The sequence below is a fragment of the Lepeophtheirus salmonis genome, chromosome 4 (assembly GCF_016086655.4).
Source record: "Lepeophtheirus salmonis chromosome 4, UVic_Lsal_1.4, whole genome shotgun sequence".
NCBI lineage: Eukaryota > Metazoa > Arthropoda > Copepoda > Siphonostomatoida > Caligidae > Lepeophtheirus > Lepeophtheirus salmonis.
In genome coordinates this window covers 29,810,260-29,832,334 of record NC_052134.2, presented here as the reverse complement: position 1 = coordinate 29,832,334, position 22,075 = coordinate 29,810,260, and the positions used below count along the sequence as shown (strand labels likewise).

Genomic DNA, 22,075 nt, shown 5'->3' with positions numbered 1-22,075 from the left:
TTTCATCCTTATAAAAGAACAATTTATGATATTTCAACATTGTCATACAGATTTAGGGAAGTAATTTCAAGGATAATTTAAAATAAAAATGAATTGTATCTTACATACAGAGTGGAAACCCAATTCTTGCTGTAGCATATGATGGCAAAGTTTAGTATACAACCAAATGTCAGATGAAACAAAAATAAAACAGCTTTGTTTTTAGACCATGTCTCTAAGGTAAAAATGTCGTAGCAATAACAAACAACGAAAAGCGTGCGTTATCCCCTCCACGCTAGTGTCATTGGCTATAAAGGTTATAGAGACACTGGGCATCTGCAGCCCAGAATGTAGCCAAAAGGAACCTATAACTTCGACAGCATCAATATGTCTGACTTCTGGCTTGCCTCCATGTTGCTCTTCTCCAGCTCTGACCTCAACCCCTTGACTTTGTCGTTTGGGACGTCCTGGAGAAGAATGTCTGCTACACCTCCCATCAATATTTGAATTTGCTCCGATATATTATGATGATAGTCAGATACGCCATTGGGACGGCCTTCATCAAGACCTTTCAATCTGTTAATCGAGGCTGCTATTGCTTGTGAAGGGAGAAATATTGAATAAAAAAATATGTAACTATATATAATGTTTAAAAATATATAACAAATTGGGTTTGAGCTGACGTTTTCCATAATTTAAAGACGGTACCGAATGTTTTGGGTAACCACTCTCTAAGTAAGTTTGAACAAATTTATATGTTTGAATTAACAATAGAGCTTTATTTACTAATATTAGTTTAGAAAAACAATTGGACAGAGAGAGTCTTACAGCAAAATAATACAACTCCCTGGTTTGCAAAATTATTTGATATAAAATATTGGTCACAAGATATAATTTATTAATTAAGAATATAATTTCTACAAAATTTATACTATAAATAATATAATATTTGTCTGAGCTCTCTTAATCATTAATGTAGCCTCCCTTAGAGGAAATCATGGCTTCCAGGTACCGGCAGAAGGCCTGGCACCTCTTTCGGATGCATTATTCTGTCATAGCATCCCAATCCTGGCTGACATTGGTTTTGAGCACCTTGGTGTTTAGGATAACGGACACTGATGGCCTTACCTCATCATGCACCCAAAAGGTGTTGTCGAGGGGGTTGGCATCAGTATTGTAAGGGAGACCAAAAGTGTCAAAAAAAAAAAATCAAAAGACTTTTTCAAAAACCCTTTTTTAGAGTCTTGCAATATAGGAAATTTCTTTCTTTTTATTTTCAATAATAAAATTAATTATTACAGTACAAGAAAAAGGATATTATCTGCAAGATTGTGTGACTATCTATAGCTTTTGTTTTAAAAAAAATGGTGAATGCTGAGAACAATAAATTAAAAGCGTAATATGTTGTCAAAGTGTTCAGATTTTAAAGGACCACACGGTAAGTGAAGATATTTTGCGTCAATTTGGGGCATAATAGAATGACCTTCCACCCTCCATCAACAGCTCATATGCATTTTTGTCGGATGTCACTTTAGTTAATAAATAATATTCGTAGTATGCACACTCATTTGTCATATTCCAATTATTAGTCGCATGGCAATGAACATTTCTATTTTATTAATCGAACAAAAAGAATGACCTTAGTCCGTAACCCCATAATTGTGTCGTAAACTTCTTATTTGATTTGAAATGTGAGGGAGGAGTTCTTCACACTATTATAAAATTGGTTAATATTGGGCCTTTCTCTTTTCTGGTTGAGAGATACAGCTGAATGCTACATGATTCTTATCTTCAAAATGTCATGAAATTCCAGTTATCCGACTTGAATTGTGTCATACGAAATAGTTCAAGCAAGATTTCATAAAAATTCCTTAAATTATTACTACGATAAATACATTTATTGCAATAAAATACCTACTTAGATTCTTTATGACAATCTAAATTTTTGTTTCTATCAAGTAGAAAAAATATTTTTTTTGAAATACGAGTGATACTTATCAATTAAAGTATTTACATTTAGGGCGATCCTAGTTTTTTTAAATGATTATTTCTTTGTAAGCCACAAGATTTTGAGTGATATTGAAATAAAATTTGTTAAAACAATTTTTGCTTAGAAAAATGTTTTGCAAAAACTCTGAAATATTGATTTCAAGGTTGTATTAATTTAAAGCAGAGGTTACACCCTTTTTTAATTATATAATTGTTTCTAAAATTTAAACAAATAAATATATAATTATTAACTTTTTAGATATATAGCTCCTTTAAAGTTTGTAAAATGTTAAGTTCCAATGCATCATGGACAGAAATACATTTTCATCAAGAAGAACTTTTAAAGTGAATTTATCAAACTTAATAAATCTCATGATGCCTGAGAACAACAAACAACCTGTTAACCGGTTATTCCTATAAGATCCCATAGATTTCGGAGTGTCAATAGTCTGAATTAACTATTATAATATTAAAATCACACAATCTTTTCAATTAATTAATACATAATTGCAATTGATGTCAAAGAGTTTTGCAAAAGATTTCCCGAAACAAAGATTATTTGACTATTTTTTGTTCCAATGTCCAACAAATTCGAAAGACTCCTCATAAAGAAATTACCATTTAAAAAGGTATATATAGGGTAGGGCATCGAAATGTGACTGGTCAGATAGCTATCAAAAAGGATGGTGGAAAGAGCCATGTGAGGATGGAGAAGAGAGGCAACTTTAGACGCCAGCACTGAAAAAAAACCATCTCCTCCGTTCCAAGACTATTTTGAATGAGTTTTGAATAAGTTTTTTTGAGTTTTTTGGTACCCCTTCGCACCTGAATTACACCTTTTGGATACATATGTAAGGAAGATCTGCAGTGTTCCTCATCCAAATATCTGCAATGGATGCCAATCCTTCCACCAAGAAGCCATCATTGCCGCAAAAAGTGGCTGCATTAATTATTAAGAGAGCTCATACACACATTTATTTAAAGTATTAATTTTGTTGAAATTATATTATTAATTAATATTTTATATGTTATTGAAGTTTAAAATTCAAAGTGTTTTGATTTTAATGGACCATTTGGTAAATACATACAGCCCACAGTTTTATAGACATATTTGATCCGATTATATGCTTTATATTCAACTTCGTGGTTTGAGTTAAAATCCTCAAAAAATTTTAACTATTATTAAGAATTTTTATGTATATTCACCCGGATATGGCCTTTTAAATAAAATTTGTCCTTTCCTCATTATTTTATTGAGATTGTCTGTTTTGGCTCCTTTAGTTACAATTTCTGCTGCGTTCAAAAAATTAATAAGAATAATTTGACGACAATTTGTCATAGAAGTAAAATAAAATCAGGGGAAAAAATCATTCTATCTTGCTTTTATGTTGGTGGGCAGCATATATCCTATATTTAATATATATGTACAATGTAAAATGAAAGAGTTACAGCTATTGGGATGAGAATAAACCGATAAATGATTATAACGATCATATATATATGGTTTTTTTTTGTTTTTTTACTATTATAATAAAATTACTAAAATATGTAAATGTATTTCATATGACATTATAAAGTTCAAATGCACACAGTTTTATTGCACATAAATACATTATAACTATGCAATTTTAATAGATAAAAAATTAAATGAATGTATGAATTTATGGATGGTAATTAGAAGGAGGAATGTTGTTAATAATAATGTATTTAAAGACAAAGAAAGTGCAACTTGTACACAGCACTTATATTGGCTCTGAAGAGGACTTTTTAAAAAAAATCTGTCAATTTATCATTCTTTCGACAACTGTATGTGGAACTTTTGACACACCCCACGGATTAATAAGAATAATGTTGATAAAATTGACGACAATTCCTCAAAGAGTACAAATACAATCCTCACACAATTTTAAGAAAAAGAATTTTAGCTTTATTTTGTATTTACATTCTACAGATGTCCTACATTTAATACATACAGGTCGCTCACGTAAATCCGGACCACCTTTAACTACATTCTGAACAATAAGGAAAGCATTTAACGAGATTATTTCAATTTTAAAGTGAGAATTAAGGGTTAGCTTTAAGTTAGTTGCGCAACTTTTTATTCAAAACAAGTATTTATGATAGAGAAGACTCGAAGGAACACCATCATCCAATTGGCTTGGACAGGATACAGCCAAGTGTCATCAAGAAGATGTTTGAAGTGTTAAAAAACGCACTTCCAGATTCATCGTAGGCCTGAATTAACCATGAAGGTATTTCATGGGACTCCAATTAACGTTCGTGTCAAAAATCTCTAAATAAGCCGAGTAATAGTCTCCAGGGGCATAAATACTGACTTGAGGAGGAAGTCATACTTTTTCTACAAAAGACATATCCTTATACACAAAATGAGGGCCACCTGAGCCCACGGAATAAAATTGCTGAACGATTTGAAGTCCCCTGGTAACCGAATCATATTTTATTCGGATGAGAAACAATAGACTGTCGACACACCCCAGAACAACAGATAATTGGACAAAGGGAGAGATCTAATACCCCCACACCTTTTTAATCAAGTTGGCTGCCAGCGTGTTTTAGGAGCCATGGGAGTGTCATCCCCCCCCCCTGTCTCCTTAGAGCTAATGTAGAGGGTGGTTGCTGACAGGTACTGTGAACTCTTGCCTTACCATGTGGTACCTTGGATTAAAGCTAAGACTAATGGTGTCGAGTTCGTGTTTCAACAAGACTCGGCTCCTTCTCACAAGTCCTGCAAGACCCAAAACTTTTTGAAAGAAAAGAAAGTGTCATTTTGGGTCCCCCAGACCTGGCCCTTGAACTCCATTGAAATGAATCCAATGGATTACTTATTTTAGTGGGATTTAGTGGGAAGTAAAGTGTCTTCCAATTCACACAACAACATTTACTCCTTGAAGGTCTCCATCATCAAGAAATGGGATAAAGTCTTCCATATAGACGTAGTCCAGAGATTATCAGCAAATCCTTTACACCTTGTCTTAAGCGAATGATTGGCAAAGATGGCGGACACACTTTATTACTAGAATTTGTAAATAAAATTTAAAAACCTCTGTATGCATCCCTTATTGATCAAGATGCAGTTAAAGGTGGCCCGGATTTGCCTGAACGACCTATATGTTCATACATTAAAAGATAATACGTAAAGTACATTTCTACGAAACGATGTTAAAATCCAAATAAGCATTCATCAAATCGTTATGACTACTATAATTTATTTTCAAGGATACGTGGGAGCAACAAAATAATAATACACTTATAACATAGATGTATCGCATCATAAAAAGATCGAGAAAGGTCAATATACAAAATGAGGGGAATATTTAAATACTGTTGAATAAATTCGTGATTTGTATTCAATCCAAAGTAACTATCTGAATTTAAAATAATTTTCCTATCTTTTTCTAGAAGGTAAATGTGATAAAGGTAATTTTGCTTGCTCAAGGTCATACAAAACATTTTTAATTAAGGGGTTTTTTAATGACATATATGAAATACTGTGTATTTATTTGCCCTTGAGTTAAAGGAAAAAAATACTAAAAAAAATAGAGGAAAGTTTGTTACTGAATTGTACATGTATGTGTAGGTAATCTTGCATCAAAAAAGCTACACTATGTAAACATATAAAAAATAATAAAAGGACAACAAAGAAATATAATCATTTTTTGGTCAATTTGATAATTATACGGAGTGGTCCATTCAAATCTGAACACTTTGATAAGTATATAACTTCAGGTTGACTATAAGTATGTGAACCCCCAAGATCTCCCTTGCATTGGGCCTCACAGGCTGGAGGGGATTGACCAAAATAAACTAAAAACATCAAATTTAAGCACCCCAATTTTCCTATTCGTTTAATTTACAATCCTTCCAAAAGAAAATGTTTTTATCCAAAGCTACGGAACAAGTCTAATTTAGGATAGATATTTCAAATTTACTTCTTCTTAGATGAAAGTGAAGGGTATTATTGTGAAGTACAAATATGTCATCAGATCAACTAAGTCAGGAAACAGAAAAAAAAGGTGGAGCATAAATGATTTTTTTTTAAATGAAAAATATGAAAGAACCTCATATCAGATATTGGCTCATAATAAGAATTATATAAAAAGTACAAATATCTTTGAGACACTTTCTCTATGTACATATACTCCTTGAGATATGGCTAAAAAAAACTCTTGTTGAGGCATTCATTACTTCTAACCGTCTGAGCATATCCTTGAAATGACTCCACAAAGACTCAATCGTCTGAGTAAGAGCTCCAGTTAATAGATTCACAAAGTATGCACATCAGTATGCACATCAGTAAAGTGTGCCATATATAACTCACTCCCAAAGTTGCAAAAGGCTGCCTAATTGTCAGAAACGACAATTGTTCTTGGTAAAATGTAAAGACGTATTCGAACAATTGTGATCGATAAAAGCATCACAAAATCAAATGTTAATGAATGTAATATAATATTAATACCTATTATTAGGAAACAAATGATTAAAGACTGTAATCTAAGGTCAAAAATACTTCAATTAGGCTTGAATTCACTTTTATCCGAGTTCATCGATGCCCAAGAAGAAAAATGCCAGTACGAATTTGCGCACTTCGACTCCGGTACAAAGTATTCCTGGAAGTAATTCTACTCGTAAAATGAAGGTCAATTGAAATGCCGTATAGAAGCTTTTCAACTAATTTATTGATTTTTTCCCCCTATGACCAAAAAATAAATGTTATTATCTAATTGATGGGGTGTTACAATATTTTATTGCGTCACATTTTATAATAATTTTTTCTGTTGTTCTAGTGGTCGACGAATTTTTCCTTACCTTTAAAAGGAAACTAATTATTTCTTTTTCATTTACTACAAAAACAACATCAAAAATGTATCTTTTTAAACAAAAAAATAACAGAGACAAAAATAAAAAGTAAGATAAAATGTTTCCTTTTTTTTGTTTGCTTTTTGTTAGAACATGGAATATTCCATTTTGTATAATATGGAGGCTGATCTCTTTATCATTAATGTAGCCACTTTTAGAACACTATGATTACTTCCAGGTGGTGATGAAGGCCCTGGTAGCCTTTGCAGATGTAGTACTCTGTTAAACATCGTGCTGCTGTCGAAAAATTAGATATCGTACCACCCTGAAGTAATAGCATAATTTAATTGTTTTTTAACTTCATAACTGGTTTATAAAAATATATATATAATTCGAAAATTGTACTGTTATTTAATGGGAATCTTTAAATCTGTGCAAACTTTAAGTGCTAACTCGTGTAGAGTCTGCATAATTTTCATCCTTAATTATGAAAATTAAAAAATATATATTTATTCAGGATGACATAAATATTAATTTGGTCTTTCTAAAAAGCTTATTATTTCAAAAAGTCAATTTAATTTCATTGTCCTTTTAATAAAATTACTATTTAAAAAAAGTAACTAATTTCACCTAGAAAAAAAAAATAATTAAATTTACATTTCTAAACATTATTTATCGCAACATTAGTATCATTTATTATTAATGCACTATTAATTTTATACATATTTGTTCAATTTATTTAATACAGTGAAAACTTAAAGTGTAAGGACTCAAAAATTAGAAAATTTTAAAACCAGTTTCACTTCTACGTATTTTTATTTTGTGTCATTATTATTGCAGACTTTTCAAGCAAAAATTAGTAATTTAACAGTTTTCTACACTTTTTATTCAATATTTCCCCCTCCATTCCGAATTATGGTTTCAATACGGTGAAGAACAGCTGGACTTGATGAAGTCCAAGGACAAGTTGTTCCACTCCTCTGTGATCACAGTCTTCAGGAAATCGACATTCGAGTGAGAAATCTTGTTTGTCTTACCCTCAAAGATGCACCAAACAACGAAGTCCAGGGGGTTCTTGTAGGGTCTGGACGAAGGCATGAAGTCTGCCGGTCATAAGTATGTCATGTCCTCACTGTAAAAATGTTTCACCTTCTTGGACGTGTGCCGAAGAGCTGTCTTAGGTAAACACATAGTTGTCGGGAACGTGTTTCTCAACTATGGAAAGATATTGATCTTGTAGTAGACCTCCGTGTTGACTTTTTCGTTTGCCTTGAAGAAAGGGAGGCATCTTGCTGCCATCGGAGGCCACTATGCTGCGTGCTCGACCTAAGCTCTTGATTCAGACAAAAACCAATCATTTCTCCTGTTCAGAAATGCGTCCACTGTGAAGATCGTATTGTCGGAGATCGACTTCTGCGCAGAGGAGATTGCAGACCCTCTGCCGTTTTGTTTGTTGCTCGGACATTTTTGAGCGTACAAAAACTAAATAACCCTCAAATTGTAGCTTTTTGTAAGTTCTTTGGAATGGTGCCAAGTACTTAATTGTCAGACTTTTAGGACTGAAGCTATATGATGTCACCCTTGAGTCCTTGCCCTGTACATATTTTTAAATTTCTTCAAAAATGGCTCGATTTTGAAACTATCAAAATCGTTATATATAGATGTCAAGGAAAATTAAACAGCTTTCAAAAAATACTAAACGATCTCCTCAATTATAATCATGGTTTTTAAAGGAGTGTATTGTGATAAATACAAGTTAAAAGCAAAATATACCAGTGTTAACCAAAAAATATTATAGCACTAATTAGTTTTCATAGGTATTATATCATGATGGAAACTTTTTTCATTTTCTGATTAAAATTATTATTTGATAAGTAATCAGTGGTACATTAGATAGTTCTAGGATCTGCGACTCTTTCAATCGTAAAGTTGTAGATTAAGGGATCTAACTGGAATTACAGCGTTATTCAATTGTTGTAAAGTAAAATGGGTAGAGTTATAATTAAATAAGACTTCACAAGACGTACCAATAGTAACTTGTACAATATACAAGTGGGTGATTTTAAATCCTGAAAATTGAAGGATAATGTAATTAAGAATTATTTTCCAAAATTAATTCAGCAATCCACAAATATTATACATGATAGTGAAGTCAATCACTCAAATCGACCCTATCCAGCTTCAATTACTGCATCCAATTCGGCCCTGAACCTAGAACAGATCTTGATGATGAACTTCTTGTCCATGTTGGGCACTGTCTCGAGAATAGAACCCTGAGAGTTTTATGTACGGATTTATTGGGCTCTCTCTCTCCATGCCTCCTCACACATAGTAGTCCAAGGGCTTCAGATACAGTGAGCTAAAAACCCACTTTTTCTTAGCTCAAAACATAAATTCTTGGTTTTTCCTGAATAAATCGGGTTCCAATTACTTGATTTGAATAAAAGGCAGCAATTTAAAATTCTAAAATACAACAAGATCTGTCAACATTAATTAAAGCTCTCTAGTATTAGGATCTATGGAGTTATTGGCGACCTTTCTCCTCTTGTATTTTTTCTTATACAATCTTGTTAGTTAAATTTGATGAACGCATTTTCATAATCATAAATTCTAAGATTGTCAAGATATTAAGATATAAACTTGTTACGGATTTGCAATCCGCACTGGTTTACATCCAAGCTTTTTATTATTTTTTTTAATAGAATGACGTCTAAAGTAAACTATGACATTTTGGTTTGTTATTAAGTAAAAAAAACTGTAATTATATTTGGATAAATAAGACATGTGTATCACAAATAAAAGACACAAGGATAGTCTTAAACGAATTTTCCCCTTAAATAGGCTTATAAGATATTTCAAATAACTTGACAGTTATTAATTGAATAAAATGTTGACCATGCATATCTTAAGGCATTTATTATTTACTATCCTTCACCATTCCAATAATTTTATATATTTATTATTCATTGTATCTAATGTTTAATAATTAATTAGCATATTATTATTTTAACTTTAATTGAATCTAACATAGTTACCATTTCATTCTTATATATTTGTGCATTTGCATTGCACAATATAGAGTTAATGCATTAAGTGCTTACACTTAATGCAATATTATTAAAAATTATATACATGTAGTGAAGTATTGAGAGGATGACTTCAATCTGCAGATTAATTCGTTTATTTTTTTGTTTATTGTATTCCTTCCAAATAAGTATCTTTTTTTAATTGTGTAGTAACGTATAGTTTGATGAATTAAAAATATAAAAAATGCATAAAAGTGAAAGCAAATTAAGTATTAAATCGAATACTGCTGTAACTAATACAAGTTACAATTTGTTTGCTGCATAAAATTTTATTTAAGTAACAAACGCCATTTTAATTAGTTATAATTAAGAAATACTAATATTTCATTTTAATCTATTTGTATTTATTATTCGAGGAAATTGAAATAATTTTTGATTCTTGGATTATAAAGTCATGTAATTCTAGGTATAAAGAACTATTGACATGATCGTTTTCCCCTTTCCTCCCCACTTGAGTCTTGAGTCATAAATCTTTTTATATATATAATATAATATTTATTAGTGCTTAATTTGTGTAAATAGACTAAAAATATAAATGTAATTAAAAAGCCTCAAAATTTAGATTTAAAAAAATGCTTTTAAAATTATGATATATTGTATTTTTAATTCCGAAATATTAACAAACAACTCCTCCCCCATAACACTGAACTGATTGGGCTACTTTTAGTACTTTTTTTAAATCAAAATATAATCTCCGTACCCAAGATTGTCGAATGCCCCTTTTTCCAGCATTTGACAATGTTAATCTCCTTCTTTTCCATTGAGCCTTTGTTTATTTGTTTTAAGGAGATATATTTATTTAAGATAATCGTAATTCAAATGGAGAACAACAAGGTTTTGCCCTTAGCAGTCTTTCGGTTCAAGTGGTTCCGTTTCTTGAACCGCTGGAACTGTAAACGACAAAGTCAAACCGAAACCGCTATGTATTGCTTATCGGTCTTGGTTCTTGTGCTTCTGTTCCTGTATAGAATATGCAAAGAAAATAAAATATATTTTATAAAAAGTTAATTATCTTTAATCAATAATTCAACTTTTGACTTTTTTAGTGCAATTGCAGCTTTTCCAATGATTTTTTTTACGTCGTCAGGGTGATACAGTTAAATCTGAGTTCCAAATATGTAGCTGTGGGCTTCTTATGGATCTGGTAAAGTGATGGTTTTAGGCACATGACAGTGTAAAAACAAGAGGGAAGAGGTTGGGTAGATTATGGATCAAGGTCCGCTACTAAACTTGTCGGGGTACTATAATATGATAATTATAATATTTCTTAAGCCAACGTTTCCCAAACTTCACTATACCCATTTCCCCCCTCCACTAATAAGTTTTGAACTGAGGTCCCTTTGGGGACCCTGCTGGAACTTGGGGCACTACACAATCTGCGTATAAGGTAGCTACGGCCCTGTTTGTATCTAATATCATTTGCTGGGCCCAAGTTTTCTCGTGACGCCTCTTGTTTTAAGTGCCTGTTATCAAACTGAGCCTGTATAAAAATGAATCGAGACCAAGGACTGGAACTGAGACCTCTAAAGCTGAACCGAGACTGTTATAATGAAAGAACCGATATCGGGAACGATAGAACCACAGAACCTGAACCGGGCACATACTTGGAGTGAACTCTTTATAACATCAGTATCGATTTATGTTTCTCTTAAAACAAAGTAAGGCCAAAAAAGAATAAAAACTTACGGTATAGGTTGTAGGAAGTATGTTTATCTTTACTTTCCTTTTGTTATTTTCATTCGTTTCTCTTTGAAATATCTGTTTCACTAGATATTATGAAGAATATCAAAAGATATATAATGTAGATTAACCAAAGCACTTGCCTAGCGTTAGAATGAACCATTGGCGTTTTTGTATACAATTAAAATACTTTTGATATTTGGATAAGCATTTCATAAAGTATTTGAAGGAATTTATTTTTTCAAATATGAAACAAATTTAAATAATGATTCTAATAAATATATTGCTTAAATGTTCCTCTTAAACTTTGATAAATGAAGGCGGTCCTCGAAGTAACCAGCCTAACTAAGAGATGATGGTAGTTGACCGAAAAGGAATCTCTGTATTAGAAAATACATCATTTAAAAAGAATTCGATTCAAGTTTGTAAGCACCACGTTTTTATCGTGAATATGAAAATATTATTGAATATAATTACAACAATGTTACAAAAGTCAATTTAAGTAACTTAATTATTTAAAAAAAAACGTACTTGACTCAACCAACACAATAAAACAAAGAGGTTTAGAGGATCAGTAACATTTAATCGATGTCGTCTCCATTGGAGACCTCTTCGATTAAATAATAATATATAATAAATACTTAATTTCCCAAACATACAAAAAACATTAAATGATGCAACTAGGAATATTTAAAATAATATATACGAGTACATTAATATATCAATAATAAAATATCGAAATATTTTCCTTATACAGGATTGTAACCTCACATAAATTCATAATGATATTACAAAAAAAGTGATTTTTTTTTAACAAAACTGTTTTACAGTAAATTTAACAAACGTCCAATTAAATGTCTATTAATTCCAGTGGGAGTTTCTCACTGAAATTTATTAATCCACCATTTTTCTTTAGCCATAAGCATCAGCATCGGATTTTATAGGCCGGACTTGTTCTAGCACCTGTATTTTCAAATCTGATCTATTATGTCCTCTCGAATTGAAGTATTCTCCAGTACCTTTCATATATTTATCGACATATTTCATGAGATCACTTATATGATCTTTTAATCTTCTTTTGGTTGGACTGACATATTGTTTTGAGCATTTTGGAGAACCGATTACATCAACCAAATGTATGAAATTGTATGTGATCATATGAAACATATTTTATTTGCATCCTTACCATTTTAGTTATTTTCATTATCTGACGAAGTACTGCAATTTAATAAAGGTTAATTCAACTCACACGAATTGTTGTGTATGCTTACTAAAGCCTCACTAGGCCAACTACTATCAATTACAAAATGTTGCTTTTTTCCTCCATGTTTTGAACGTTTAAAAAAATATGCTACAATAATTGTGTAAAAAAAGCAATTTCTCACATATTGTGACAGATATTTACTTAAATATCAACCTCAGCTCATATTACATTATTTAATAACAATTTTTATATTATTATTTATCCATTATGACTTTTGTGTTAATATTTGTAGCATAAATAAATTGATTGTAATTATTTGTAAATTATATATATATATATATAATTTGCTATTTATTGTTCAGTTTCTATTAATTAACTCTACAATAGTGAACATTTCTTTGCATATATAACGTGATTAGTGAACTAAGTAAAAAATAAATTTCAAAAATAAAACGTATTTAATTACAAAATAAACAATTGAACGATTATAATATTTACAGCAACTAAATTTTGAATGATTTGTTCACTATTCCATCCATTTGGCACTCTAAAATATGAATTAAAATACTAAAAATATTTTTGTAAATAAATGACATTAAAAAAATATTCCGAATTTTGAAATAATCTTGTTAATCGTAAAATAAAAACCTTTAATTTCTTTACAATATTGTTAACTTAATGCAAACTTTTGTAATCAAATTAGTGCAAATCAGTTTTTGTATGAGGTTGTTAAAATGATTACTACATTTTTTTAAATTTTGTAGCTACTGTTATATGCCTCACATTGAAAATAAAATAATCCAAGAATTCAAAAGGAAAAATAGAAAATAAAAACTTTTAAACAAAAGGTTAATTAAATTCACGAAACCTCGATTATATGATTAAATCCATAAGAAGGTGCTATCAAGATAAATAATGAATGGAATATAATCTAATTGAATGTTTCAGTAGCATACTAAAAATAATTGGCAATAAAATGTAGATTAAAAATGAATAAGAATTTTTTTATAAATCTCAGAGTGACTGTTATTCCATTTCATTAACACAGGGTTTTTTAACTAAAAATTGTTCATATATATGTTATCGGTATGAAAGTCCGGGATTATATAAAATACCCAGTTAATGTATATAATACCTGATGGTCTCAGGCAAACTATATAATAAACGACATTTTGAACATTGCCTAGGTATTATACATAATCCTGGGGTCACATGTCGGCAATGTATATAATACATATAAGTTACAGACTGTAAATAACAATACAAAGTCAAGCATAGTGCAAAGGTACTTGTGTTTTGTGCACGTTAACTTATTTCATGTAATCAACAACATATTTCGATTACCTTTTATCGAGCTGGCACGAACTAAAGGATTTGATTTGGACAAAGGGGGGGATTACTTTCAAATATAATAACAATTGCCCCCCAACCTTAAGATCTATATAAATTCGAAGATATAAGTAGGAGGTTTTACCGCACAAATTGAAGTTTTTATATGGCCAACCTAGATAATTCGGGCTTGAATCTGCTTTATATCCTTATAAGTTAAAACTTATAAACATAACTTTTGATGACTTCAAAATAATGAAGTAATATTTGATGAGTTTTAAAATGATGAGTATCATTGTGATAGTATTATATCATATTTAATCACTCGAAATTACGGATCAAGTATAAATAAATCTTTCTTTTGTTAGAAAATAAGACAAAGAAACCAGATACTAGTATTTGATGGTAAGATTGCGTTTAACACAGTACAGCTCTGTTTATTTGGCATACGATATATATTTATTTTCATCATTTATTGAAAAAGTATTTGCTCAACATTTTCCCCCGTAGTTTCTAGCTCCCGTTTGAACTTGCTCAAAAATACAAAACAACATTACATATTATGATGTTGAACAATTTCTTCAACTATGTGAGCCCTACCAGAAAAAAAAGTTCCCAAAAGAGATATTGTGGTTAAGCCAATAGTGTCTTCTGAGTTTAACTCTCGTTGTCAAGTAGATCTTATCAATTTCCAAGTCCATCGTGACCAAAGATACAAAGTTATAATGGTGTATCAAGACCATTTTACTAAGTTTGTGGTTCTCAAGTCATTAATATAAAAAAAAAAATATATTCGGCTGCAAGGCAACAATTTTGTCTTTTGACGTCATTTCTACAAGATGACATTTTTCAAGATTTAGAAACGAGGAAGAACTCGAAAATATAATAACCAGCATTCGAATTACAGGGGAGAAAAAGAAATAGCAGATAAGCCAATGCAAGAGGTACAGTCCCCAATAGAATTCATAAATAATTCAACCTATGACGGAGGAAACCAGATCAGTCTTTATTCTTTTAGTATTGAAAAGCCTTCCACTTCTGTGGATACTAAAAACCTCATTTCTACTGACATTTGCTGCGTATGTTAAAAAAAACAAAGGTCAAACGTCAAACGCATATCAAAAGTGCGACCAAAACGTGCAGCCCATGTGTGGACATTATCTTCGATGCAATGCTTGGGGAGAAGTCAAAGTTGGTGTAGTTAATATTTTATGCAATGTTTGCTTCAATATTGAGAAGGTCATCAATAATAAAATGGAATCAAAAAAGAACCTCGAGATGCAGGTACAAAAAATGAAAAAAGAGTCGGAAATTTTTATTATCTTGCATCTTGGAATGTAATGGTACAAGCTCCGATACCCAGTGTAGACAAAGGGTGAGGTGAATCGCGTAACAGCTGTTGTTATGAAAGTGACGGAAGATGGATTTTACATGCCTGGAACTATAGAAGTAATCTTAAAACAACTATATACGCGATCACAGTTCACTATATGCAAAAATGCAAAAAGAATTTGGTGATAATTGAAAATACCCCTGAGTGTGAAATCCTTCTTCGATCAGCAGATATTTCTCAGTCTACAGGAAAGGGGTAAATATTTGCCAAATGTATGTGCAATACAAAATGGCAAAATAATGAGTGCCTTTGCTTATAAAAGAAAGTTAAGGACAATTCAAAATGTCATTCAAGTGTTTCCTACTGCACTAAGTAATATATATATATAAGTAAGTTTATCTGAAAGTAAGAAGATTTTTTTATCGAAAGATGTATGTGTCTGTAACATCAGAGAGTCAGGATAGTTTTTTGTGAATAATATAATAACTAGAGATTTTACAGCTTTTCCATTTCAGTCTCAGTTTTGTTATAATTTTTTCTGAAAATAATATATGTTTTTCAAGTTTATTATTTCAAATACCTCATTCATAATTAAGTTTTTAATCCCACATGGTCAACATTTAATACTTTGCCTAAACAGTTACTGGTCATTATATATAATACCTAGGAAAAGTATTAAAAAAAAATCAATTGTTATATAGTTTGCCTGACACCATCAGGCAATTATATAATTTACCTCATTATTCTATAAAATGTCTAATTATACAAATTGTCGGTAATATATCTTATATATTCTTTGCCACATTGTCAAGCTCAAATGCCCGCAGTAATTATATTACTCGTAAATGTAACATTTGAAAATATCAAAATAAAATGAGAGCATCAGCATAATGTTGGTAATTAAAATAAAGTATGTTGTAATTAAAAAAAGATGATATGAGACGTAAAGATTATAGAGTGTACAATTAACTTGTACAATTTAAATCAGGTACAGGAATAGTAACTTTATCATATCATGCAACCTTTCCTCCAAAAAGAAACAAAAAAGGGCACAAAATCATCAAGTAGCTAGCCAAATAAGTCACACCAACTGCTGTGTATCTCTTAAGAACTTCCAGACTATCATTAGTCCTATTCATATTGTAATCCTAAATAGTATTTTACTTGATATTGTATTATAATATTGCTTCCTAATATTTTATTAAAAACGTAGTTACACATTTGTATTTCTATATTATAGCCAAAATTTCTTTATAGAAATAATAAAATGACCAATATATATATTATATAAACGACATGGGATCAACTTAAATTGTATTCCTGTCCTTTTGGAAACGGAGCATATGTACATATGGTAAAACTTATTACTTCGTTTATTTATCCAAGGGAATAAATGACAAATAGCCATGAAGTATCAAGTGAGATGAGATGATCGACAGCTAACAACAAAATACATAGTGTATTTTTGCGCTAGCTAGTTAAGTGATCCTGGAGAAGGGAGAGAGGGGCCTGAGTAAATTTGCTAATTATTTACGTAGATCTGAACTGAGAGAAGAAGAAAGGAAGATAAAAGGGGATGATGAAATTGATGAAAGGGAGTAGGATTAGTGAAAGCCGATAGCCGTGGAAAAGTAATGACAGGATTCCTAAGGTATGAACAATATCTTCGGAACAGGATTCCATCCCTACTCACCATTAAATATTTATCAAGACGTCATTTCTAATCGAAAAATCACCATAAATCACTCATATCCGTCGTCCATCTATCCCTAGTCATCATTCATCTGCAGCGAATACAGCCTGCCCTTCCATTAAAGGTCTACACAAAAACTACTTACTAGTTTTAACCGTTTGACGTCATTAAATATCCCCCTTCAAGGTAAGAATGAAATTATCCTAGGAGGAATTTTACAGGGAATTGATTTACTGGGAATGAAATCACAAAGAATAGAAAGACAGGGAGTTATTTTACAGGGAAGTAAATTACCGGCAAATCGCATATCATTGAAATCTCCTTGGTATAACTTCCGAATATCAGGGGCATCTGCAAGATGTGGGCTGGAGGGGCTGGAGCTTCCACCCCAAATTAAGGAATTTTGGCGTTTTACTATAAAATTTTATATTTACACTTTTTCTTTTTTTACATTTTTAATTTTTTTTTGCAAAACGACTGTGGAATTTTAACATTTTTTTTCAAAAATTTTATATTTTAATTTTAGAAATTTTTTTTCCAAAAAAATATTTTTTTAAAATAAAAACATCAAAACCCAAGCTCCCTCAAACCCCTCCCCCATCCCCCAAAAAAATATATTTATATACATATTCCTAGGGACGCCCCTGAATATTAACAACTACTTAAAAACATATTAAAAGCCTCAGTATTCTCTCCGCCTTGAAGAACAGACGTTAAAATAAATAGTAATAAGTTTAATATGCATTGCAAGAAACAATAAAAATTCGTAACGAAGAATATAGTTTTTACAATGCCAATTATGTATAAAATATGATATGTTCATATATAATCAACAGTAAATGTCATTCCGTCAGTAACTTGTCAGCGCATTAAAATATTTTTTCTCTTATATGTACATATATTCTACGTATTTATGTCTCATGGGAATATTTGTCATTTAACAATTTATCCGTCAATAAACTTTAGTTAAGAAAAAAAAATATGTTACTCCATGTTTTACAACGTTCAGTTTTACTTATAATCCTATTTGTATTTTATTACTGAAGAAAAAATAATAATTATAATAAATATCTTCAATTAAGAATATAATGCATATATCACAGTAAAGTAATCAATGTGTTAATATGCAAAATAACTAGGTAATGTGCATGATAGCTGAAAAAGACTGTTAATGTACAAAATCATAAATTACACATCGTCTTCCAGGACCCTATTCACAAACACAAATTGACACGTCTCTGATGATATTTCATGAATTGGCAGTGTGTTCCAACCCGTTTGTTTGTTTTGCTGACACACAAAACAACCCGTGGCTTGGGATATTAACTCTGTCTAAAATGGATGGCGTCTCTGATGATATTAGATGAATTCGCAGTAGGTTCTAACCCGTTTGTTAGTTTGTTGTTTTTTGGTGAAGTCGGAGTCAGGAGTTTCATTGAATATTCGTTACGTTTTTTTATTTTTCCAAATGCTTATAAATTATAGGTTTATTACTATTAATTTATGAAACATAACAGTTGACTCATCTATAGGTTTATTTCGGAAATATTAAACGTCCTTTGTAGTCTATACAATCACAATTACTGAAGATCTCTAAAGTCTAAATTATTATATTGGGAAGAGGATAGTCAATAGGTATGCTAGTTCATTACTTGGTCTACTGAATAGTCAATGTCATCAGAGTAAAGAGTAATGTTGCAATGAGAGGTTGTTTGTATTGTTTTTCCTCGGTTACGAGTACATAAATATGTTCAGAAACTTATGAATGTTTAAGCAATCGGTAGATTGTGATTCATTTTATTCATTGACTGTTGTTCATCTTGTTATATATCTTATATTCCAAATATTTTTTTTATACCTGGCGCAAAAATTTACTAAATCCAACTAATAATTTATTTTATATAGTATTAATTAGTTATTACTAATAACAACCTACAGCTATATATTAAATCTATCTTTATAGTCTATTAACTCGAACGACTCAATAGTAATTATATAAGCTATAAAATATATTGTTAAAAAATTGTGTGTTGGAGATGGAGTTGATGTCATTCAAAATACTGGAGTCGGAGTCGGGCATTTTATGGACATTTTCCGCAAACCTGTTTTTAATATTTCATAAATTAAGTTTGAGTTGTTTTGTCATGATTCCATAAAAATTACTTTTTCTTAATTTATATGAAAAAAACTATATTTTGTGGTTTTATTCAGAGGATCTAGGATCAAAAGTAATCAATGATATGGAAAAATACTAATACAGAAAATGTTGTAGAAATTATTTTCTAAAGAGTAGGAATGTATATAAAATTACAAATAATATTAATCGTTTTCTCTCATAAAAGAATATAAAAAAAAAGTAATATACATTAAAGTAACATTATTACTCTTGATTCTAAGTAATGAGTAATGAAACTACGTTAATTTTCCACATGGCAATATGTAATAAGTAACTTATTAGTCAACTAAGTAGTATTGGGCAACACTGTTTATAAGTGATTAATTGTGAATCAATGACAATGGCACTGGAACCATAGCGGCAAGGGGTCATTGGCCTCCCCAGTTTTCCAGAATTTTTATAGTTCTAACAATAAAAAAATGTCTTCCTGAAAAAAAAATTAATTCTTATAATTTAGGAAGATAAAAAAAATTTACCAGCATTCTATTTGAAAAAAATATATATATATAACAAAGCACGATAATGGAGAAATTAAAGCCACAATTTTATTTGGTTTTTCGAAAAAACAATAACAGGTAAGTCAAGCAATGCATTTTGACCTGTTAAGTGGCAAAAACTTTCATCGCTGTAAAGCTGACTAATTTTGAATCAGTTTGCAGGTAAGATCTTAGGGCAATAATTATATCTCCATGTGCGAGATATGCTGTTTTTTCTCTCAAAATTCATAGCATGCTAGTTAGCTTCTGGGACTATGCCCTGGATCTAATACGATATCAGATATCCGATTCTCTTCGTTACCATTCAACGTTGAGGGGGGGTTGTCCGGCAATATTAAATTTTCATAAAGAAAGTGAGTCCTAGATTGGAGTTGTATTCTTATTTTACTGCGGTGTTTTTACATTATTCTATCCGTGTTGAATTTTTTTTTTTTTTCCTCACATAGAGACTTTATTCGTTTAGAGAAGTTACATATATAAATAAACATTTTAGTTTATTTTTAAATCTCTATACTAAAGTCAATACAACTAGCAAAAAATAACCAGCACGGTGAGTCAAAAGATAATTAAAATACTCCGTAGTCGTTTATCACATTTCATAAAAATCATCAATAAAATTAGTAAAATAATCTGGTAGAAAACAAATGAATAAAAATTATTAAAATCATACAACTAAAAACAAAAGTAGAATGGAGACAAAAAGAACAACATTTAAGCATTACATGAACAAAACTTTTTAAACCGTCTGTGGATGCGTATTAGACGGCGAAGAATCGTCATATTGTCTTTCGAACCATATGGGTAGTAGCGTATCAAATCCTCCGTGTACTTCCACGTTAGATTAGAAGAATCCGGAATTTTAATGGCAAAGACAGAGTATCTTGCAGCAGTCGAAATAAAAATAGCTCTAAATTCTTCATTTTGGATAGGGTCGTCTTTTGTCAGCTTCTCTGCGATTCTACTTCTACAGCTCGAGAGAGCTAACTCTATGGCGCGAGTTTTTGTAGGAGCACTCCAAATATTTGAAGTGAGCCCGAATAAAAGAATAGCAATCACGAATTTATCACTTATTCCTCCTATGTTAAGCAATATGAATTTTTTTCAGTATATGTAGTGAAGGGCAGTACGCAAAAGCATGAATAACTGTATTAAACAATTCTCCACAGTCCTTGCAAGGAGTATTGAAGAATATACATCCTGAAGATATTTGAAATTGCGAAGTAAATCGCTTTCCATCTTTTACTTTAGAAATTTTACCCTGAATTTTATTTAATTAATTGTATTTTTATATTTTAATTGTTGTTAGGTCTTTGGGTAGGTGGTCTAATTTTAAACTATAATGTTTATGTATATTTTGAGTAATACTACAATTCCTCCAATTTTTTTGTAGTATATTTCTGTATTTATTTTGTAAATATATGAATAATATAAATAAAGACCTTAAAAAAACCCCATCTTTCTGATGAATGATTCCATGATAAACCTCTACTTTTAAAATACACGGAACATTTGGTAGATTAACAATGAACCTTTTATATTATAAATAATTGAATAATTTTCTTGTGAATTTGTTCACAAAATATTAATTATCATTGTTGATTTTGACATTTACTGGTTGTTATTATAATTGATTTCAAGCATTTAACTCCTCGTATTATAGCCATATCCATTATATTACGTCTTCTCGAATTTCATAACGTGTAAATCTTCGTATTTTCGATTAATATATTGATTCATAAAAATATATACAAAACTATGATTTTTAAAATATTTTTGTTTTTAGAATGAGTCTTCAAATTTAAGGTTCTAAAAAGAAACTACTTGACATATGTCCACACAATCATCTCCTTCAATTCAGCCATGGGCCATTCATTTACAAGATATATCGGACTTTATTCCTTCTTCAAGAATATCAGAAGGATTAAAAGTAGCCATAGGAAAACTCGTTCTGCACACGCATATCAACAAGGATAAAAAGTCAGGTAGGAGTCAAGTCATTTACAATATCCATAATTTGTTTTATGTAACATATGACGTTTTTGCCTAAACTAAAGTAAATACAATCCGCTCCATTAAAGGCCTTTCTTTCAAGGTTTTGTAAATATTTACTTTAAGCTTTTAAATTATGATTTATTAGTTTACCAATAACAACATTAAGCAAATAACGTCTTCAACATACTATATACAAAGCTATTGAGCTATTCTTTACCTTGAAAACTCCTAAATAAACAAACGGTTCCTAAGCATTACTTACAAACAGGCTTCAAATCATTTTGAATTCCTATTTATTT

The 22,075-nt window shown here is 30.6% G+C and overlaps 1 protein-coding gene across 5 annotated transcripts in view; it reads left to right on the top strand.

Annotated features, from left to right (window-relative positions):
- Positions 1-22,075, top strand: part of LOC121116686 (cytosolic carboxypeptidase 1) — a 54,607-nt gene that overhangs the window by 11,488 nt on the left and 21,044 nt on the right. For 2 of the 5 annotated variants that reach the window (XR_011779758.1, XM_040710972.2), the window contains exon 2: positions 21,568-21,766. Coding sequence is in view for 4 of the 5 variants with exons in the window: in XM_040710972.2 (XP_040566906.1) it covers positions 21,613-21,766 (154 nt within the window). In the remaining variant the exon portion in view is untranslated. Of the gene's footprint in view, positions 1-1,999; positions 2,952-21,381; positions 21,485-21,567; positions 21,767-22,075 lie in introns of those variants that run through there. The other 3 variants (XM_071887790.1, XM_071887789.1, XM_040710973.2) reach the window with 3 other exon arrangements.